Source organism: Triturus cristatus, chromosome 8 (assembly GCF_964204655.1).
Source record: "Triturus cristatus chromosome 8, aTriCri1.1, whole genome shotgun sequence".
NCBI lineage: Eukaryota > Metazoa > Chordata > Amphibia > Caudata > Salamandridae > Triturus > Triturus cristatus.
The window spans coordinates 1,672,872,493-1,672,896,796 of NC_140591.1; the positions used below are offsets into that span (position 1 = coordinate 1,672,872,493).

Genomic DNA, 24,304 nt, shown 5'->3' on the forward strand with positions numbered 1-24,304 from the left:
ATCCTGACGCGCCTTAATGAGGTCTATGAAATTGCGCAGTCTACCAAGACTAACACAGATTTATTGCAAGTGGAGGTATTAGCCATCAGGAATGATTTCAAGGCCCTGTCTCTTCGTGTTTCGGACACGGAAGCACGTATTAGTGGCGCAGAGGATTCCATGCAAAAGCAGTCTAGATCTCTCTCACAATTAGAGCGCTCAATGGCAGCATTGCGGAAAGATCTCATTGAGCAAGAAGATCGTAACCGCAGGTCTAACCTGCGCATTTTTGGTCTTCCGGAGGATGTTGAGAAAGATGCATCTTCTATGATTGATTTCCTTTATCAATGGATTCCTTCCACACTGCAAATTTCTTTCCAAAGAGATTTTGAGCTGGAACGTGCACACCGTGTTCCCACTTTTCGATCTAAGTCTGCTACGCAACCTAGAGCGATAATTTTTAAGCCACTGCGCCATCAGCATACAGAACAAATTCTGGCTCATATGCGGAAGGTTAGAGTTGTCTCGTGGAATGGCCATCGCATTTCAATCTCTCAAGACTTTTCCTGGGACACGGTAATAAGGAGGAAGGGCTTTCTTAATCTCCGGAAGCGTCTATCTGAGATGAATATCCCCTTCTCTTTTGCTGGCCCTTCAAAATTCCGCATTACTTTCAAAGGTCGCTCCAGAATCTTCGATGAACCTGCTGACTTGGTCTCGTTTTTGGATAATCAGATGGAGCTACAGATGGAACTTCAAATGGAGGCCTCGCTTGATCCTGGTTCCTCTGGGACCTGATGCGGTTATTCATACTGCAATGAGTTTTCTTCTTTGCCAGATCTATTAAGATTAGTCTCTTTTAGATCTGCGCGGTGGTCCTAGTGTCCATTGCTCTTGGTGTGCTTTTGTCGTCTTTTGGTGTTCCCTCCCTATCGTTATGGTGTAGTGGTCTTTTATTGTCGTTAGTTCTACTGTATGAATCTTCCAATATTTTGTGGTAGTGTTTCTTGATGGTTTGATGTCACTCCTGCGCGCTGGTCGTCCTTATTACTCCTTTCCTTCCCAATTTGTCTTTCCACATATTGGGTCCTGGTCCGTTTCTTATCCCATTGTATGACTTCTTTATTTTCTTCTATTTTGTGTGTGAGACTTGGTCTTTTCTTTCTTTGTTTTTGGTCTTTCTGCCTGATCATCGTCTTTTGTTGTTTCGTATCTATGGAGTACGCCAGTGTTTATTAATGTATTGGTGTATGGATTGGTTACATATTTGTTTCAAAGATGCTTATTTGATGCTTATTAACTGCTATAGTTAGAGTTAGTGTTTATATCTATTTCACTGTTATATCATTTATTGGTTTGTTTATTTATTATTATTAATTGTCTTTTTCGACTAGGTCTGAATTCTATAGCTGTATTGTAATTGATAGGCTTATGTTTCTTTACTTCCATGTTCATATATTTAAGATATTCTCACCTCTTTTAGTCAAATTGAGTGCAACGGGAGCTATGTATTTGTGGACAGTTATCTATAAGCTTATCTATAGATTTTACATATTTATGTATAGTCTCATTTATCTTATTTATCTGCCATAGGGCTTCATTGATTGGTATATTGATCTGTTACTACATGCTGTTCTCTACTATGTTTCACTTATTTTCTTCATAATGTACCATATAGTATCCTTCGGAATTTCTTTCTTTCTCTTTTTTCTTTCTTTTTTTTTACTCTTCATGGTGTCTGCTTTGGTTTGGCTCTACCTAATAGTGACGATAGCTTTTAGCTCATTTTTCATCAGCTCTTATTGATTGCATTTGTTTTTTCTCCCTTTTCCGCTTTTTCCACCTTCTTATGATCCTTTATAGGTGTTACCTATTTATCAATTTGGTTAAAACATGTCGCCTTTATAGACTTATATGTTGTACTGTTTCTAGAACTATAATTAATTCTTGTTCATATCCTTTAGATAGTTCTTCTTTTTAAATACGCATAATCTGTTATGTTCTGTTTTGGGGCTATTTATGCTGATGGTTTTTATTCCTCATGTTGGTCTCTTTGCTCATTTTCCCATGTTCCCCCTTGTATGAATTTGGTCTCTTTCAGACCTTCCTTGTTGGCCCTTCTCTCTCTTTTTCTGTCTATTTTCTTGCTTTCTTTTTCCTCTTCTTTTTCCTTTTCTCTTCGGATTTCCTCCTTGGATTCTCCCTGTTTCGTGTTGGTGTCTAGTGTCTGGAGGCAAGTTTTCTTGGAGGTTGTAGTTCATATATCATATATGCAATATCTTTTTCTCCTGTTGTTAGTTCTATGTCTGGATTGAATGTACTCTCCCTTAATGTTAAAGGGTTAAATCACCCAGTTAAAAGGTCAAAGATTTTAGACTATTGCAAATCTCTTTCTTCGGATCTAGTCCTTTTTCAAGAGACAAAGTCTCTGTCAAGGAGGCGTTATTTCTGAGGAAAGAATGGGTTTCTGATGTTGCTTGTTCAGATGCTTGTGGTAAAAGAAATGGGGTAATTACTTTAGTTTCTAAACATTCTGGATTGTCTATCGTTTCCTCTGAGCAGGATACAGAGGGACGTTGGTTACTATCTAAGGTGTCCGATGGTAATGCTGATCTCTTTGTCATGAATATTTATGCCCCTAACAAGGATGATCCGTCTTTTTGGAAAGCAATCACCAAAAAGCTAAATGACACACCTCATTCTGGCAATCTTATTGTAGGTGGAGACTTTAATTTACCTATGGATCCTATCTTGGATAGGAATTCTGCCTTTAACTTTCGTCCCCCTCAAGCACATAAACAAATGATTATTTTGTGTTCTCTGACCCATCTTCAGGATGTTTGGCGTCTTCATAATCCCACTGGCAGTGATTTCTCCTTTTTTTCTTCCCCTCACTCGTCCTTCTCACGTATTGATTATCTTTTGGTTCACTCCTCTCTTGTTCAATCTTCCTCTTCTCCGCTTACTCATCCTATTTTTAATTTCAGACCATGCCGCGGTGACTTTCACACCTATGTCTTTTACTCCTAGGGCAAGGTCTCGATCTTGGAGACTAAACACGGAAATCTTACATGATGATTCCCAGGTTCGAGAGTTTTCTAATGATATTGAGACGTTTTTCCTTGAGAATGTTGGTTCAGTAAGCTCCCCTGTTGTTCTCTGGGACTCTTTTAAATGCACTTTTCATGGTCAGGTCATTAAGTGTATGTCAAGGAGAAACGCTGCCATTAAAAAGGAACTCACGGACTTAGCAGATGAGATTAAACGTCAGGAATCTCTTTTTCGACGTTCTAAGGATAAGTCATGCTTACAATCTATTAAGAATTTAAAATATGCGTACAATACTATTGTCACTAAGAGAGCTCATATTGGTCTTCAGGCTCAGAAATCTAAGAAGTTGCTGTTAAAAAATCGTGCGGGCAAGATTCTTGCAGCTACATTAAAGTTCCAGGAATCTTCTAATAAATCTTCCCAAATCTCTTCTATTACTGACCATCTTGGTAAGAAAAAATTTCAGACTGAAGAAATTCTTGAGGTCTTTCGTGATTTCTATAGTAATTTATATACCCCCTCTACTCAGGCTTCTTTTGAACAGTGCCAGGAGTTCTTGAAGACAGTGCCGTTGAAAGCTGTCTCGGAGGAAGATAATAACTTATTAAATTGCCCGATTACCTCTGACGAAATTATTTCCGCGATTAAAGCTACTCATTCTGGTAAAGCTCCGGGTCCTGATGGGTATCCTATTTTGTTTTATAAGACCTTTCTATCTGTGATTGTTCCGAAACTTCAATCGGTCTTTGATGCTTTTATCAAAGATGGCTCTGTATCTGGCTCTGCTGCCGATGCTACTATTGTAGTAATCCCCAAAGAAGGAAAAGATCATTCAGACCCCAAAAATTTTCGTCCTATTTCCCTGCTTAAAATGGAAGCTAAGATCTTTGCTAAAATCTTAGCTAAACGCCTAGAATCCTTTATTCCTCAATTGGTTCATCCTTCCCAAACAGGCTTTGTAAAGGGACGTCTTGCACGTGACAATATCCGTACTTTCTGTCACATTCTTGGTGCCGCCAAGCGATCCAATCTTCCGGCGGCGGCCTTGGCCCTTGATGCTGAAAAGGCCTTTGATAAGGTTTCCTGGCCTTTTTTACGAGCTGTTTTATGTGCACATAACCTTGGTGATTCCTTTATCCGTATGGTTATGTCTCTTTACTCCCGACCTAGAGCTAACATAAGATGGAATGGGGCTACGTCGTCCTTTTTTAACCTTTGCCAGGGTACTAGACAAGGGTGTCCTTTGTCTCCTCTTTTATTTTTGCTTTCCATTGATCCTCTTCTCAGACTGATTGACGTACATCCAGACATGCCCATTTTTAGGCATAGAAATCCTACCCTTATTTAGGCATTATCCATGCTAACCAAATACAGGCATGGCCACCTACATCCGTTCATATACGTCACAATGAGTTAGTGGAAAGCCAGACTGTTAAGCCTTTAGGACTTTCCCTTGCTTGTATATTGATTTCTCCAAGAAGTCATTTATTATGCATGAACATCTATTCCTTAGGGGTTCATTCATGACGTTCTTCTGCTCAACTTTTACGTCAATACTGGCATTCCTAAACACCTTCAAGGTATAAATATACCTTCACTTACCATGGCAAACCACGGTTCGGCTGCCTACTTGCACGACGCGGCTCGCCACGGCAAGTTCGGAAGGAAGTCAAGTCTCCGCCTGACGCACTGACCAGATGCTGTCATCCTCCTCGCAGAGAATCCAGCTCCAGTGTTTCTGACTTCCCTTGCGGGTTGTTAGAGATCGAGACTCAGAAAGAGATTCCAACCTCACTCATTCTAAAGGTATGGAGTGGACTTGAACCTAGAGGGACTTTTGGCAAATCTTGGCAACTATAGCTAAACTAGACTATAGACAAACAGCACCTACTTCTTACCTCATACTACACTTAGGTTAGGTACACTGGGGTAGAACTAGCTAGAAGCATCAGATGAGTATTAACATTTTAGCCTGTGTTATTTATGTATGTATTTTTATGAATATTTGTCATAGCTACAAACCATGCTATTGCAGTATTATTTTATCTTACTGCTAACACTGTACGTATTATACTTCGCATTCTGTCTTACCATTGTTGCAGTTCATATCTCTTGCACGAGAAATAAGACTGTTCAATAAAACCTTTTTATTGAAACGCCCGTTTATCTATTTCTGTGTAGCTCTGTAAAAACGAAGCATGCACAATTGACTGAGTGAAACTGTTATCCATTGTTTCCACGATTCTGAGATTGTTCCGATTCTAAGGGAAACAAAGTTGTCATGATTATGCGGCTGTCAGAAACGAATCCCTTCTTGTTTATTCGAGAAGTTTCTAGTGACCTCTGAGTTAGCTGGCACACACAAGTAATTAAGTTTAATGTACTCGATAGAGACATATGACCTCAGTCCTATGTCAAAACGATGGTGTATATTATTCCAATGCGCAGAGCCTATCAGGGATATAGGATCTACACTACAATAGGTGCAATTGATTTAGCAATGTAATGTGGCAGTCCCCTGACCGTGATGACATGCGACGCAGCTAAGGCGTTTGATAGGGTTAGTTGGCCTTTCCTTCAAGAGTTAATTCAGCGGTTTAATCTATGTAAAAATGTTGTTTCTGCAGTTAAGACACTATACAAAAACCCATCAGCCTGAGTCTTAGTAAATGGCATACTATCTAAGCAGGTTATAATAGGTAGAGGTACCAGGCAGGGGTGCCCACTTTCCCTCCTATTGTTTAACCTGTATATAGAGCCACTCGCCATTAAACTAAGGGCATTTAAGAAGATCATACCATTCTCCTGTAATGGGTGGGCTAAGAAAATTGGTCTTTATGCAGATGACCTGATGATATTTACTGGCCACTTCCAAGAATCAATAGCAGCTATTTGGGAAACCTTGGAGAGTTTTGGAGAATTATCTGGATATGCTGTTAACCCAGCCAAGACAGAGATTATGCAATGGAACACAACTTACAGGAGTGATCTAGTTTGACATAGCATCAGGTGTCTAGGGATTGAGGTAGTTCAGAAACTCGATTTATTAGCAAAAATAAATTTTGATAAAGTTACTTCTAAGGTCAGGAAACAACTACAACAGTGGGAATCATTTCCTCCATCTTTTTTAGGCAAATCCAATCTCCTCAAAATGACAATTGTACCTAAATATACCTTTTTATTTGACTCTATTCCATTAGAGTTTAAAAATGATTGGATAAAGAAAGTGCAAGGCCTCTTTTCTAGTTTTATATGGGGCAAGAAAAGACCCAGAATAGCCTGGCGAAAGTTCAGGGAAAAAAAGGAAAATGGTGGAGTAGCTAGCCCAGATCTCCTTCCATACCAGAGAGCCTTCCATTTAAAAAATTTCAGGCAACTATTAAGAGACACCACTGACTTTTCACCACTTTTCCAAGCTCTTACTTTCAGCCCTCCGGATCAATCTAGTTTTTTTCTTTTTAAATTTGGAGATCCGAATTTTTTTTTAAAGGTGAGACTGAAAATGCTTCAAGCAGCACGTAAAGTATGGATTCAAACGAGGGGGATATTGCAAATCCTGTATTACAGCAAGTACGCCCCAATATGAAATCGCCTGGAACACTAGTTTGCTTACAAGATCCCCTTGCGGTTCCTATTAAAGAAAAGGGAATTGACAGATGGGGCCAATTGTTTGAGGGTTCGGAACGAATTTCTTGGCAGAAAATACGGGACATTACAGAAGGTTCTGTCTCCAGATTTAAATATTACGAGCTAACTAAGCGGGGTCTAAGTGTTGAGAAAATCCAGAAAGGGAAACTATTTTTTTTAGTCAAAATTAGCTTTGTCCCCATCGGGTCGAAAGGAAATTTCAACATAGTACTGGATGTTGATACAGTCTCACGAACATCCACAGCCTTGTTTTAAAGCAACTTGGAGGAAGGAGCTGCCGAACTACGATCTTGACATATTATGGCAAGTATCTCTATCTTTTTTATGGCACAGTGTTAAGACTGCACCTCTAAGAAAAAACGACTTATTTACCATCCACAAGGCATATTGGACTCCACGAAGGCTCTCCAAAATGGGTTTACAAGTCGTGAAGAAGTGCCTAAAGTGCGGAGAAATAAATGCAGACGAAGTACACATGTTTTGGCGGTGTCCTTCCATCCAACTCCTCTGGGAAAATGTAGGTGCAACGATTTCGAGTATTGTGGGGCATGAATTTAAGGTGAGTCTTGCGTTGGTCATTTTTGGAGTAATTCCAGAGGAAGAGTCTATAATGAATATAACTAAAACTCTTATTTTTTTGTTAATTTCATTGGCGCGCAGAGAACTGTGCATTAAATGGATTTTACCCAAGATGGATTGGTAGCCCTGGAGTGGTAAATCTGTATATACCTGTGGTAATGGAGAAAAGGTAAAGGTAAAGCGGCTAGGCCAACAGAGGGTCCGAGATGTCATTCATCCCCTCTGTAAAGGAGAGTTCGGTCCCCTCATATGTTGTGTGCCCAAAAGCAGCTGAAAAGCCAAGCATAATCTCCAATCCTTAACTGCTTACGACAAATGAGGACAAAAAATATATATATATATATTTTCATGTTAAATATTTCTCTAAATAAATTTTGTATATATATATTTATATCACCAAGTCCTCTGTACAGATTCAAAGGATGACGACGCCGTGTCCAGGTTCAAAAAAAAGATTTATTGCTTACACAGCCGGCAGACGATGCACCCTCTGGTTTGGTGTGTGGCGGCAGTTACCTGAGTACGGAGGAGCAAAAAAAAAATATATATATATATATATATACAAGATCCGCCCAGGCATACTGCACTACAGGACCACGGACCCTGGCCCTTATCAATCCGTTGCATTGGTTTGCACCTGCCAGACAGACACCTCCTGCTATAACTACTACAAGCATACCTGAGCAAGCTCGCATCGAGCATATCATCACCTACGAGGACCTGAAGTACCTTTCTCTCCACCGTTCATAAACCTACTAATGCCCTGAAGAAGTTAATTGTTTAATGACAGAAACACATTGGCTGGAGCCTTGTAGTTTCGGATGACATTGAAAATAAAGGATTTATTTGATTCAACTAAACAAAGTCAAGACATTTTATTGAGAATATCACCTTGGTAGTGCACCACTACAACTCTGGTATAATAGTACCCTATCTGCCTGGCATCTGGCACCCAACAACGGCAGGTGCAGGAGTTGCATGTGCACACTCACTCGAACTATCTTTTGTTAAAATATAAGGGGAATACAGCAGGGATAGTGCGGCTACTACAGTCCGCCGTTGCTTGCCTTCCTCCATTTCAAATTTATATATGTATTTATTATAAATGTACACCAAACGAAACAATGCTACAGCACTATGACCTTATTTGAATTAAAATATTTAATGACATTAAATTAAAAGTATTTTTTCTTAAGTTTTAAATAATAAATTCCCCATCAAGAAAAAGTATTTTTAAAATGCTTTAATAACTATTAAATGTGATGTATCAATTAATTATACACAATTTAATTATCATTAAAAATTTTACTTTTTTTAAATCAAGAATTGTTGTTGAAATATTTTAAAATGAAATAGTAAATATAAATACTATTTTTATATATTTGTTAACATTATATTTATTTATATTTTTAACTCTGTAAAATATTTTTATTCAGTTCAACATTACTTTACATTTACATTTTATGAATATCCAGGGTATAGTAAAATTACTCAAAAGTGTAAGTTACTTTTGTGAATTGCACTTAGTTTTCAGACCGCAATAGTGATAATATCAAAAAAGCTTTTGCAATAGAAATGATGATCGTCTTCATGTAAGTCATGCAATAGCAACCATAGGCGAAAGCGACACTTAGGATCCAGGGCCCAATAGAAGGAATGACTCCCAAACTTAATTCAGTATGAATTTGTATGTCATAAATATCAACTATAAATAGGTTTTAGGAATCCTGTCATTATGTCAGACTACCAATTACAAAAATGCAAATATTTCATCACAGAATAAATAAAAACAATTTGTATAAATCTGTTTAATTCCCCCGAACAGAAGCTTGTGTATTCAAGAGCAACTCTGTCGTCTCAAAATATTTGATTTCAATTTTCATAAAATTAATGTTTGGGCCCAAATGTTCACTTGCCATTTTGACCAAACACTCGCCTTTGTTACGGATGGGCAGATTCTGCCTTTCTTGTCCCTTTAGCATCAATTATACACTAAATACCAATAAAATAGCAAGGATTTTGACCTTAATCATGTCATTGATGTCCCCATTTATGCTAACAATAGGTATGATAGGCCAAGGGCTATTATTGCAGAGTAAGCCAAATCTTTGTGATAAATGCCTACACTATGGCATGGATGAGCCATTGTTATGTTGCGATATCTGCATGCCACCAACAATGGCCACAACATCACTGATGGAGCACCCGTAAATCAGAGGTGGCCGCGGTGTCTTCAAGAATGCTCACAAATATATCACTGATGGGCTTCATTGAGTACTGTGAGCCCTCATACCCCCATTCCACCAGCACACCACAAATTCACACGCCCACTCAATCACCCATAGTTGGGTGACTGCAGGATTTCAGCAACTTTTCTACAGTGACTCAGTGGTGTACCTAAAATTGTTCAGTGTGGTTCCTGCAATGCTCATCTATGCCTGCAGAGGCTCTGCTGCTCGCCATCAGTAGCTCAGTTGATCGACTGCAAGGCCCACATGAACTTGTGTCATTGAATTTCTGTAGGTCAAGTGGGTGAGAGCAGAATATATTTGTTGCTAGGGCAGTGTTGTCCCTGCAGTAGCTATGCTTGGCTGCTGCAGGTATCAATCAATCAGGGTTTTGTTCAGCGCGACTGCTCACTCGTCAGGGTCTCAAAGTACAACATCGTGTGGCATATTTACTACAAAGTGACGGAGCATGGCGTTAGCCTCCTTGGCTCAACGCCACGCTCCGCCACTTTAGTGCTGCACCATATTTACAACAATATGGTGCAGCCTTGTGATTCCCCCTACACTTGCACTAAATTTAGCAGCCTAGCGCCAACCCAGGCGCCCTTGCACCATAGTGCGAGGGAGTCTGTGTTGAGGGAATGATTATTTATGTGCAGGAAGGTTTCTCTTCCTGTACATAAACAATGTTTAAATGGTGTTTTGTAACTTCTATGTGTGTTGCTTAATACAACACACATAGAAGTTGTCAAGCGTCATTCTTATTAACTGATTGTTTATGTGCAGGAAGGGACACCTTCCGGCACATAAACAATCAATGACGTTTTGCTGTTTTCATGTGTGCTGCACAACGCATCGCACAAGGAAACAGAACAATTTTGGAGAAATTAAATATTTCTCCTTGTTGCTCCAGGTTAAGACCAGGTTTTCCCTGGTCTTAATTTAGGCGCCGCCTTTTATTTATGCCACCCTTATAAATAGGGGCAGCATAAAAATCAATGGGAGTTGCGGTGGAACGCCCACAGCGACACCCATTCCCCATCCCTTTCTCGCTAAATATTGCGTGATAGGGGGCCTTATTTACAAGACAGCACTAAGCCACGTTAAGTGGCTTAACCATGCCTTGTAAATAAGGCGAAGCTCCTATCTCTCTCAGAACATCCTGAAAAGTGATGTTGTGGGGGGGATAGGGGCTTGTAAATATGCCCCTACGTGTCTGGAGTGACTACATTAACTCAGTTGGCTGCCACTGGAACTCAGTGGAGTGCCAGCATGACCTCTACTGGCATCTGAGAGAGCGGATTGAAGTGCCTACATGAGCTTATTGGAGAGCCAGCTGAGCCGTGGGTGTTTGCATAAACTCACCTAGCGCTTCAGAGAGCGGATTTGGGTTGGTGCATGAGCTCAGTGAAGTGAATGCGTGCGCTGATTTGGGGTAACAAAGGTATCCTGAAAAAAATGAATGAATGAGCAGCATAAAACACCAAGAAGGTGTTAGTGATGAAAAGGTATGCACAGTTCAACATAGATTGGGCAGGTGTACATCAGTTGAATAACACCATAAAACCGTATTCCAGAATATACCTCACACAAATGGCCACAATCACATTGGAGGCCTCTGCATTACATACTAAAATATCATCAAGTTTACACAGATGAAAAAGCAGTTTTAAAATCACTAAAGATCACTAAAGCTCATATTAACAAGTATGGGTTTAAAAAAAACTTCCTTTGTTGAATATAAAATTGACAAAAAATTAAAAGTGCAAATTTGACAGATTTTTCTTCCCATCATAGGGGCAAGGCTGCTTATCCATGCACCAATACCCCATTTTTGGGAATGCAACCATATGGTCAACAATCTCCAAATGAAAATTTAACAAGAAGTACCTGCAGAATGTATATGTAACAGTGTACGGGTAGCGTTGGATCCCATCTCATTCACAAACAGACAAATAACTTCTAATAATTTTTAGGGGTGAGCAGAACTTGCGGAGTCTCGTTCTGCAGAATTTCGTGGAGCTACCTAAAAACCCTTGGCTTTGTAAGCCAAAAAAGCGGAGCTAAAGCCCTTGTAAATATGCCCCTTTGTTCTCCAGGTAGCCCATCCTTGTACTCCTGCTTTTTATCAATGGATGAGTTTCTGTGGTGTTTTCTCTATTTCTCTGTGAGGGTCTCAGCTCTCTTTACATTGGATGCATGCCTGGGGAAAGCGTGGGCTTGCTTTATCTGGTTACTCTAACGTGTGCTCTTTTCTTTTTTAGATTGAGGAGAACTTGCAGTAAGTGGGAGAATTAGAAATAATTCTTAAAGAGGCATTCAAAACACACACATTTCTATTATTTGAGGAAATCATGCCACCCGACAGAGCACCCAACAACAAAACTTCTGAGTTAACCGTGGGTGGATACCCACAATTTTTTACAGGCCTCCTTCACTGTTCATTGAGCAGCCCCAAGTCTATCTTCAACATTAATCATTTGTCACTAACCAAGCCCACAGCTCCAGTAAGATCATTTATAATTGAGCTGGAATTAGCACTTTCCTTACCATTTGCCCTTTACATAGATTGCCTCTTTTCTGAGAGTTATGCTTGTGCAGATACTTGTCTCAAGGCTGAGGAGATGTTTGAGAGGGCCAGATGGAGGGGTGGCGCAGCCCAGCTCAGCCCCGACTAGCCAGGCCCAGACCAGCCCATCCTCGGACAGCTCCGACATACCTGTAGTGTTGTCAGTCGAGGTGAACTCAACTGCTTTATTAAGGACACAGGGAGGGAATGTGCTTAAGGTTATGAACCCTGCGGGCATACAGGTTTTAATTTAGCCTGACGTCCAACTAATGAGTGAATAAAATGCAGCTGGCCGTGGCACACACAGTGTGCCTCTGTAAGAGGGCGGCTCACTTTGTGCTGCATTAGGCACATCCCTGCGCCCCATTCGCTGGGATCCCTTCCCATAGGAGTCCCCCAAATGCCCGGCACCTCCGCGGCATCATTTCTGGGCGTAGTGGACTGGGGCCATGTACTTATACCTGCCCCCACCCACTGGCCATCCTCTTTATTCCCCGCTGGACAGGCTCTCCTGAATTCAGGGCCTGGGCAGTGAGGGGTAAATACTGGGCGCAGCCTACTCCTAATCAGAAGGCCTAAATTGGCACAGAGGGCACCATAGGGACATCACACAGAACTGTGGTTAAAGAAGAGAACAGTAGATCACAACTTCCGGGGACACCATCGAACATTCCTAAAGAAGGGTAAATAAAGTGATGTAGAAGCCCACCAAGCAGCATGGCTTGGTTCAACTCAAATTCAAAATCAAATAAAATAAAATAAGAAGGGCTTGATAAATTAGGCGTGGCCTCATTAGTACAAACACTACATGGTACCCCACTAGGGACGGGGCACACCTGCCAGAGGCAGATAGGGAATTGGTCTGGCTAGAAGGACTGGAAACTGCAGGTTGCAATGGATTAGGGAGCCTGCCATGGTGGGGGGCCCTGGATATGACGGCGGCCACTTCCAGGGTGTTGGCAGAGTTACAGGGTGGTCCTGAGGCCGGTTGGCACATAGGGGGTACCCTCTTCAGGATCACAACAGGAATGCCCTACGCCAAACCCCAGGAGTCTTTACGACAGAACCCTGGATGAAACTGTTAGTGCCCCGCTAGTCCTCCGGGGGTTAGACGCCAGAGTAACCGGGGGCTTGCGTTGCAATGCTCCACCCCTAAAAAGGCGCGAGTAAAGTCATGGACTTGTGGTCCATGGTAATTAAGGGGGAAACTGCCAGAAAAGGGTAGGACTGATTGGGTTGGCCAAGGTGCTGTTTGGCTCATCAGGTGGGTGGGCAACTTAGGTTAGTGACCCCTGCCTGCCCTTGGATCTCCCGTAAGTGAACCCACCATGTTCGAAGACTTCACTATTAAAATAAACCTGCAGAAAGCTGTTTTCCAAAAAACTGTTGTGGACTGATTGTTTTTTGCAATGCTACCAATTACTGTCAAGCGGGGAGGGTTGCTAATATCGGCACTATGCGGCTGCCCACGGCGCATGCAGTGTGCCCCTGTAAGAGGGCGACCCTCTCCAAGCGACATTTGCTGGTAGCCCTTCCCATGGGAGTCCTCCCAATGTCTGGTGCTTCTGCGGCATCATTTCTGGCACACAGTGGGCTGCGGACAGATACTTTTACATGCCCCATTGACTTACCATCCTCTTTGTTCCCCGCTGGACACGCTGTCACCCTCCTAACTGCTTACCCTGCGTGCCGGCGGGATTGCAGGCAAAAGAAATTGAGTGTATTAATGTATCAGTTTGTGTTGCAGGTGAGTTACTTGGTGGTCCGGATGCTGATTGGTACATAGGGGAACCCTCTTCAGGAGTACAACAGGGATGCCCAATGCCAAACCCCAGGAGCCTTTACTGCAGGACCCTGTATGAAAAAGTCAGTACCCCGCTAGTCCTCCGGGCGGTTGTAAGCCTGAGCAACGAGGGGCTTGCCTTGTAATGCCCTCCCCCCTAAAATGGTGCGAGTAAAGTCATGGACAAGTGGTCCAGGGTAATTAAGGGGGAAATACCCCAGAAAAAGGTAGCAGCGATTGGGTTGGCCAAGGTGCTGGTTGGCTCATCAGGTGGGCGGGCAGCTTAGGCTGCTCACTGCTGCCTAACCCACCATGTTGGCATACTTCCAGTATGAGACTAATCTTGCAGCAAACTGTTTCCCAAAAAACTGGTGTGGACTTATTATGTATTGCAGCATGAACAATTGCGGATTAGCGGGGAGGGTTGCCAATATCGGTACTAAGGGAAGACCCTGTGCAAGGAGTGGTGTTTTAGTTGAGAAGCATCTCTTGATTGTGAGTGCCTATCTTTATTGACCGTGTGGGGGCCCGACTTCATCTGGCCTGTTTTGACCAGGTCTTTGCCTGGGCACGTCCCATGCTGTTGGAAACTGTGTTCTTTTTTATAGCACATCCCCTTCACTGAGGCCCTGCATCACACTGAATCCTGGAGTCCACCACAAATTAAATGGCAGTTGATGCACAGAATATGTCCAACTGCAACAGATATTCAGGGCACAAGTTGAGGGTGCACGCGGTAGAAGGTGTTTACCAACTATTTAAATAGGGATGACACCGTCTACCATGTCAGAAATATGTTAAACTCCTCCTGTTGTAACTTTCTGGCACCCTGACACTTTCAGCAGCGCCTTCTGGTTGTCTGCTTTTGTTCCAAGCAACATTGTTCAGGCAAGGAGGGGGCTGATCAGATTCTAGCTGGGCCCATAACAAAGGCCAAAGTTAAGGGGCCATCAGGCCTCCTTTTAACCCCTTCGGCGCTGTGCACATTTTCGCCCTGTACGGGTGATTTAAATAGTGGGCGGATTCAGATGGCTCCGGCCTGTCCTCTGCACACGCCCACCGTGACGCATGACAGCTGGCGGCCGTCATGCACACCGAAGAGGTTAATCGGTATCCTGGTGGGGAAACAAAGGCTCACATCTTATTACTTCCCAGGTACTTAAGAGAGGCATGCTTTTGACTTTCTTCAGTCCTGTATATAAGATATGTATATGCATGCACTGTAAGAATGTCAGATGTGTTGATCTGTCCCAGTATTTACACAAATAACAATTTCAATACCAATACTTTGTTTTATTTCTTTTACAGCGAGTTAGCACTACTCATCCCAATTCAGGATGTTAGAGCGCTTTACATCAATTGTATACACTGTACATTGACAATAAATTAACTGTGTGTAAAACAATGACTAGAATGTGTTACATGAAGCAGTGAGGGTTAAAAGGTGTAGGAGTCACATGTCCTTCATAGCTCACTGTACTATATTGGAAGGATTACAATTTATGAACTGCAAGTAACAAAAGGATTTCTTTGTTAAAAGCAGTAAACCACTTACCCATTTACATAAAACAAAAATCTGTCATCTGCGTCTTACATTATGTGCTGTGCAGGAGGCATAATATAACTCTATGCTTGTTTGATTCAAAACAGGGACTAGACAAAAAACAGAGATCTCTCCAGCAAAAACGTTAACCACCAGAGTAATCTTGCCATTATTATTATTCCCTAAGAGTTAGCTGGCAGATAAATATCTCTGTAGCAGGTGTATTAACACCATAAGATAGTTTAAAATACAAAATGTGCAACCAATTAAACAGATCTCCTCCCACATTACTCCTTGTTGCCAACTTCTTTGTGGTAGGGGGTTTTAAAAAATAAATGTATAAGTTGAGGTCCAGATTTTCTGTAGGGGTTGTATCAATTCTTTAGCACAACCCTAAAGCAAAATTTCACTTGTTAAATATTGTAATGCACTCAAATGTACTCAAGCTGCTAAATATATGTGAGATGTTAAGATCTGATGTCAGTTCCTGTGAGGCCATGGGTTGTGATGCACTGTGATGACACATGCCTTGATGTCACTTGCATACTGCCTAACTTGGTTAGTCTCTCCACTTCTTTTTTTAGGACTTGTGCTCTGCATATATTCAATCCTTTATGCAATTGTTGGCATCTGTCAAGAAGCATGAAGGGTCTTTCTAGGCCCAGTGAAAGACACGTGTTCTTTGTATGGCACCTGGACATTTCACAATCCCTCTGAGTTCAGAGATGTAACATTAATAGCAGCACACTCACTTTGAACATTGTTCCAGCACTCCTGCAGAACTCTCTGTTTCATTAAAGTTCCATCTATATCTCCTGCAGGGCTCATCTTCTTATCTAACCATGGGTGCTTTGTCTGTCCGTTATACATTGTCCACACTCAGTCGTTTGTGCCATTTGAATTATCTCTGTACTTCCTAGTGGGTGTTGAGTACTGTCTGTGATGTGGAGCTGGTAATTTTTTCTACACCCTTTAACATCTTGACTATGCCATATGTACGTGCATGTAGTACCATATATTTGTGTATTTTAATATCTTTAACGTAAAGTGATGCACTTGACCAAAATACCCTGACATTTACATGTGTGTATTCTAATGTTTTAATTATAGTGGCACCAAATTGAAGTTTTCTTATATATCTGCATTTGTGTGGTTTGAGTAATTTTGTCAACTCTTATATACTCACATATTCCTTTGAATAGTATCCTGCATTTATTTCATAACTGTATATGTACCTATAGCCCTGCATTTGAATGTGTATTGAAGTGTTTTGCTTTGTTAGCTTTTCCAAAGTCCTTAAGCATTGGGCTCTAATGTTCAACCTTCAACGCGAACGTTTGCTCGGGTTGCAATGTTTTTCTTCTTTGCAGGTGCATTCATGTGATCTCATAGTTAGTGAAAGGCACATTGTGTATGAGAGACAGTGAGTCTCGGGAGGAGAACTCTTGGCAAGGATGAGAGGTGCTAATGAACAAAGGGAGGAAATCTATTCATGCTATATCTAGAGACAGGAGGAATCCAAGGACTACCTGATGTTCAGACCATGAGATGGGAGTATCAAATAAGATTGCCACGTTTTACTGTGAGAAGGTAGAAAAGTACTGGGACTCCAGAAACTGGAGCAAGGTCACCAAGGAGCACCTCAACTTCACCCTTAACAATGATCCCCCTCCCACTTTGCCAACTCTGCAGCCAAGGAACTACACAGATGGATCACCAACTGCACCGACAAGCTCGCCCCCCTCTGCAACCCCGACAGACTACGCCCCATGAAGGCCACCTGGTTCACCACTGACCTCAAATAATCCAGATGCAACTGGAGACGTCTAGAGAAGCTATGGAGAAACAGCAAAACCTCAGAAGATCGGACCACCTACAAGAAGGCCTGAATACCACCCACCCATCAGATCCACCAAAAGGACCTTCATCCAGAAAAAAAATCCTCCCTAACCCCAGCAACTCAAAGGAACTCTTCAGCATCATTCAGGAATTCACCAAACCCCCCAGCGAAGCCACTGACGTCACACCCTCCCTGGATCTCTGCAACAAACTCGGCTCCTACTTCCATCTGAAAATCAAGTTCCTCTACGACAACTTCAATGAACAGACACCAGACACCGAAACCACTCCTCCCACCAGCAACGACAGCCAGCCTATCATCTCCGCCTGGACCCCGGTCACCAACTAAGACACTGCCACGACTATGAAAAGCATTCACTCTGGAGCCCCCATGGACCCCTGCCTGCCGCACATCTTCCACAGAGCCACCGCCACCATAGCACCCGAGCTATGACACACCATTAATGCCACCTCTGAATCCAGCACGTTCCCCGATGACTGGAAACACGCAGAAGTCAAGTCCCTCCTCAAGAAGCCCTCCGCAGACCCGATGGACCTCAAAAACCACCGGCCCATCTCTCTCCTGCCCTTCACAGTCAATGTCACTGGGAAGATCATCAACGTCCAACTAACAAACTTCATCGAAGATATCTCCATTCTCGAGCCTTCCCAATCCAGATTCTGCAGCAACCACAGCACCACGACCGTCCTCCTCGCCGCCAAAGTTGACATCCGCACTCTCCTCGACCAAGGCAACACTGCGGCCCTCATCCTACTAGAATTCTCTGTGGCCTTCGGCACCATCTCCCACCGCACTCTCACCTCCAGACTCCACAGTGCCGGCATACAGGGGACCGTCCACAACTGGCTCCACTCCTTCCTCACCGGCAGAACCCAAAGAACCAGACTCCTGCCCTTCCTCTCCGCACCCACAGAGATCAACTGCAGAGTACCACAAGGATCATTACTCAGCCTCACGCTCTTCAACGTCTACCTGGCCCCCCTCGCCATCATTGTCAGACAGCATAGACTCAGCATAGTTTCCTAAACCGACGACACCCAGCTCAACCTCTTCCTCACAAAGGAGCCCCTCACCAAAAGATTTAGCTTCCAGGAAGGAATGAAAGACATTGCACCCTGGATGAGCAGCATCTGCCTGAAGCTCAACTCAGAGAAGACAGAAGTCCTCATCCTTGAACCCACCCCCCTAGCATGGGAAAATACCTGGTGGTCCATCGCTTTCGGCACCCCCCATTTCCACGGACCACACCCGAATCCTCTGCATCATACTCGACTACCACCCCACAACCTGACAGATCCACGCTGTTGCCTCCACCTACTTCAACACCCTCTGCATCCTTCGCAAGGCCTTCAAATGGATCCCCCAGAATCGAGAAAGACTGTCACCCAAGCACTCATAACTAGCAGACTGCACTATGGAAACACCCTCTACACCGGAATCGGAAACTCCCTGCTCCGCAAACTCCAGACCATCCAGAACACCGCGGCCAGACTCGTCCTCGGCATCCCAAGACATGAACACCTCACCCAACACCTAAGAAACCTCCACTGGCTTCCCATCGAGAAGATAATTACCTTCAAGCTACTCACCCCCACCTAAATATCCCTCCCCAACACTGGACCTCAACACCTCAAAGAAATGTCTCCTTCCACATACCCAAGACAAACCTCCGATCCGCCAACCTCGCCCTCACCGAAACCCCGCGCATCCACAGAGCGGGTGGAAAAGCCTTCTCCTACATCGCAGCTAAGACCTGGAACGAGCTCCCAATCTACATCAGATGCTCTCCGACTCCGCACACCTTCAGGAAGAGCATCAAGACCTGCCTTTTTGTCTGACTCGGAGCTGTACCCCCCCCCCCCCCCAGTGCCTTGAGACCCTCACAGGTGAGTAGTGAGCTTCACAAGTTCCTGATTGCTGTATAATCGAAACATTTACGTGTGTGTATTCTAATGTTTTAATTATAGTGATACCAAATTGCAGTTTTCATATGTATCTGCATGTGTGTGGTTTGGGTAATTTTGTCAACTCCTATATACTCACGTATTCATATGAATAGTATCCTGCATTTATTTAATAACTGTATATGTATCCATAGCCATGCATTTGAATGTGTATTGAAGTGTTTTGCTATGTTGGCTTTTCCAAAGGCCTTAAGCATTGGGCTCTAATGTTCAACCTTCAACGTGAAAGTTTGCTCGGGTTGCAATGCTTTTCTTCTTTGCAGGTGCATTCATGTGATCTCATAGTTAGTGAAAGGCACATTGTGTATGAGAGGCAGTGAGTCTCGGGAGGAGAACTCTTGGCAAGGATGAGAGGTGCTAATGAACAAAGGGAGGAAATCTGTTCATGCTATATCTAGAGACAGGAGGAATCCAAGGACTACCTGATGTTCAGACCATGAGATGGGAGCATCGAATAAGATTGACAAGTTTTACTGTGAGAAAGTGGAAAAGTACTGGGACACATGACGAAGGATTCTCGATTGTTCTGATGAGTTTTAATTGGCGGTCACACTTTAGCTGTAGTCGGATTCCTTTTAGACTCAGAGGGGAACAGTTCTCTTTGCTGTGTTTCTGTTGTGCAGCTTTATGCTATGCAATACTCCTAATTATGGAGAACTTCCACAGAAGTCTCTACAATGCTGACACATTTCTGCTTAACTTGATCTAATTATGGTTTTCTTAATTAATGCTTACCTAGCTCAAGCTTAGTTTAGGTCATTTAAATGTACTCATGATAGGCAAGAGAACCGGAAATCATATACTTATCACCAGATTTTATTTCTTATTTTCTGCATTGCTATAACTGAATTCCTTGTGAGTTTTATGCTTTTTGGACTAAACTTTGTTAGACGATTTAGACTGCCAGGATTGATTCTTCATTTGTACAATATTTTCTTGAGACTTGTATACATCAATTTGTCTTTGAATTTGTAATAAACCTACATTTGATCCCAATTATCGACTTTGGGTCCTCACTGCATAGCCAAATGGGCCACACTGTAAATTAACTTCTTTAATGATGTTAATTCCTCTTCATTTCTCAGGCAGCTAAAAAGGTCCATCACAGGGAAATTTAAATATTCGTCTCAGGGCTTTGGCCAATGCGTACATTTAATGCTCTCTGCAGTACCAAAACTAAGTCTGTCTGCTACTTCCTGTCTCCACGATCTTCCCTCATACCAACTGAAGATGTTTATGGAAGGCCTTAATGTGCCTTCAGCACACACCTCAATCTCTCAATGTCTTTCTCTCTCTCTCTCTCTCTTTCTCCTACTCTCTCTCTCTTCATCTCTCTTTTGCTATCCCGCTCTCATTTTCTCTTTCGATCTCTTGGTCTCGGGTATCTTTTACATTAATGCCCATTGTTTATCTTCCAGGTACCACGGTCTGTCTGCAGTGAGAGCTGTCCTCCAGGGTACAGAAAGGCTGCCAGAGAGGGGGAGCCCGCCTGCTGCTTCGACTGTGTACTGTGTTCACCGGGGGAGATCTCCTCCAATGGTAGGTCTGGACTGGAATAGTTCATGCTGGAGGTTAGAAGGGGAAGGAAAACAAGGATGACTTTAAATGTTGTTTTCATGCTCTCACATATGCAGAGCATACAAGGACAGAGCTCAAATGTGGGGTTATGGCTTCCTTCAAATTACTGCTTATTTTGTATCCTGGAGACTATTTTCTTTTTCTCTGACAGAAGAGTGTGTTCATTTTGTGCAGTGTATGATGTGACAATCTTGCTGGGGTTTAGCATGTGTGAAAGGAAGCCTATGGGATGTAACATTTTTAATACACAACAAATGTAAATACCTGTAAATGAACTGTGCAAAGTATTATACTTACATCAGCATTTAGAAAGTACAAATCAGGCAATTTTGGTAATTCTGAATTTTGATGGAAATTTTGAATTTAATATGATTAAAACAAATCAAGGCCCTTTACTTGGTGAGGCGCACATGACAAATGTTCATGAACTCTATTTTCACTGATTACATGTGTGACCTGGCAATTTTTAACTTCTATGTGTGCTGCTTTGTGCAGCACAAATAGAAGTTGCAGCTCGTCATTTTTAAAATGATTGTTTATGTGCCGGAAAGGGCACCTGCCTGCGCATGAATAATCATGCATGGAGATTTGCTGTTCCTATGTGTGCTGCACAATGCTGCACGCAATGAAACAGCAAAAACGAGGAGAAATACATTGTTTCTCTTCCTTTCGTCATGTTAAGACCAGTTTTCTTTTTGTCTTAATTTTAGCACAGTCTCATACTTATGCCACCCTTGTAAATAGGTAGCAGCGACAAAATCAATGGGTATTGCTGTGGAACGGCCACCGCAACACCCATTCCCCACCCCTTTCAAGCCAAGTATAGCGTGAAAGGGTACCTTATGTAAAAGGCAGCATTAAGCCACGCTATGTGGCTTAATGCCGCCTTGAAAATAAGGCAAAGCCGGTATCGCCACAAAAACATCGAAAAAAGTGACGTCCCTGTAGCAATAGGGGCTTGTAAATATAATTGTGTCAGTAATATTGCATGTCTGGCCAAATCTAGTGGCCATTTCAATGGAATGTGCTACCTGTATTTAACTGTGCGCTATCACACCAGGATGTACTAAAGTATATGGACAGTGTGCACCACCAGCTGCGCACCAAGGTCTTACCCCTTTCTGCTGAAGCATGTTTCCACTACTTAGCAAGAGTAAAGAGTTCTATGGGCAACAAAAATGGGTTTAGCTAACAAAGTTACAAATTGGGGGCAATGCCTGTCATTTTCAATAATTCGTTTATTGAACATTGGGGCATATTTATGAGCCCCATTGGGACACTCTTAGAGCACGCAACATGGTGCATTCGTGACAAAACTCAGAAATTTGATTTCTGAAGCCACACAAGGCCACCTTGCATAGCCCTGAGGTGCTTCATAAATCTTGAGTAAAGTAACGCCTCGCAAATCGCTGTGTTGCCTTACTCTGTGCCAGGGAGCCATTACATGGGCATTGCACGGGTGTACCGACGCAACTCCCATGGCTATTGACGCATTCCAAGATGCACCTGAACTAGAAAACCTGTGAAAGCACCAAACAGATGTGCCTTCCCTGGAGAGGTGTAACAAGGAGAAACATCTGTATTACTCTATGTTTCTTCCATTCTGCATTCATCCGCACACACAGATAGAAGAATACACCTCCCAGGATTGTTTTTGTACAGGAAGGTGTCCATTCCTGCAAAAAAACAATCCTGCATGCAACACAGGCACCCTTGCACCATGGTGCAAGGTGACCTGCGTTGGCGTTATGTAGCCAAAACGGCGCAGGGGGAAATGGCAGGCATGCACCATATTATTTTAAATACTGCACATTCCTGCCATTTCCCTGTCACACAGTGCAGTGCAGCAAGGTGACTTGGGCACTGCGTGACAATGTCATAATTGCCCCCAATATTTTTTTATCCATCCATGTCTTATTGGCTGATCTCTACTTGAGACTGGTTGATTTCAGGAAATGATACATTTTTTGGCAGGCACAAAGATATTTAATAAATCATTGTACATGTTAAATGTTTATTGTAAATTACATGACATTATAACCATAATGTGTGTGAACATCCCAATGTTTTCAGATTCCTTACAGTGCCAACCGTGTCCTGATGAACAGTGGTCCAATGAGAGGCATGATCGATGCATTCCAAAGGTGATGGAACTCCTGTCCTATGAGGAGCTGTTGGGTTTAGTGCTTACAATCACAGCGATATTCCTGACTATCCTCGCTGCTTCTGTCTTGGGTGTCTTCATAAGGTACAGGGACACCGCTATCGTAAAAGCCAACAACCGTGGGCTCAGTTACCTGCTCCTCGTGTCTCTCATGCTCTGTTTCCTCTGCTCCTTGACATTCATTGGTCATCCAAAGAAGCTCACCTGCATGCTGCGGCAGACGTTCTTTGGAATAATCTTTTCCATCAGTGTGTCCTCTGTTCTAGCTAAAACAATCATAGTTGTCATTGCCTTCAAGGCGACCAATCCATACAGTCCTGCCAGGAAATGGCTGGGATCAAGGACACCATGGTGTATAGTTTTCTCCTGCTCACTGTTACAAGTCCTTATCTGTGTTGTCTGGTTAATGAAGGCTCCTCCATTTCCAGAACTGAACATGAAGTCATATAATGAGAAGATAATATTTGCATGCAATGAAGGAGACGCCATATTCTTCTACTGCATGCTGGGATACATGGGCCTCCTGGCCACAGTCAGCTTTATAGTGGCCTTTATCTCAAGGAATTTGCCTGGAAGCTTCAACGAGGCCAAGCTGATCACCTTCAGTATGCTGGTGTTTGTCAGTGTGTGGATCTCCTTCATCCCGGCGTACCTGAGCACACAAGGGAAGTACATGGTGGCCGTTGAAGTGTTTGCCATCCTGTGCTCCAGTGCTGGACTCCTTGGCTGTATATTCTTTCCCAAGTGCTATATCATTCTGTTCAGGCCTGAAAACAACACAAAAGGCTATCTAGTTGGTAAAGTGCCTTTAGCAAGAGAAAATAGGAAATGAAATTAGATTGGCATTACAATAAATAATGAATGTGTCAAAAAAGAGAGTAAGTGTTTGGATGAGGAAACTACATCATATATGTGCAGTTCTTGAAGAAAAAATAACATAGGTTGATACATCTCTGGAGATCTTTGCACACTTAACAAGCCATATCTTCAGCACATAACATGCATATTTTTAGTGCTAAATTTTGTTTTTAGTATGCATATTTGTTGCATTCACCAAGCTCTCCTCTCTGTCACTGTAAACGTGGGAGCCACCATCTATTATTGTAACCTTGTCCACCACTTTACATGGGCACCTTTAAAAAATGGTACTAGGCTTCTTGCAAAACCATACGATGCTGCCCATTGCTGCACAGTAACCAAGCCAAGGCAAAACCCAGATCAGACAATGATACTGTCATTTCTTTTAGGCTTTCTGTGTGCCTCCAATTTCAGATCATTCCTGTATGCATGTAACCCTTCCCAACTAGACTGTTGCTAGGAGTTGATTATATTGTAAATCAGACATCTCTGCAGCAAT

At 42.6% G+C, this 24,304-nt stretch overlaps 1 protein-coding gene across 1 annotated transcript in view; it reads left to right on the top strand.

Annotated features, from left to right (window-relative positions):
• Window positions 1-23,779, top strand: part of LOC146808565 (vomeronasal type-2 receptor 26-like) — a 149,011-nt gene extending 125,232 nt beyond the window's left edge. The window contains exons 6-9 of the mRNA XM_085624013.1: window positions 11,750-11,766; window positions 20,291-20,351; window positions 20,624-20,744; window positions 22,857-23,779. Of these exons, the coding sequence (XP_085480139.1) occupies window positions 11,750-11,766; window positions 20,291-20,351; window positions 20,624-20,744; window positions 22,857-23,779 (1,122 nt within the window). The remainder of the gene's footprint in view (window positions 1-11,749; window positions 11,767-20,290; window positions 20,352-20,623; window positions 20,745-22,856) is intronic.
• The last annotated feature ends 525 nt before the right edge of the window (window positions 23,780-24,304 follow it).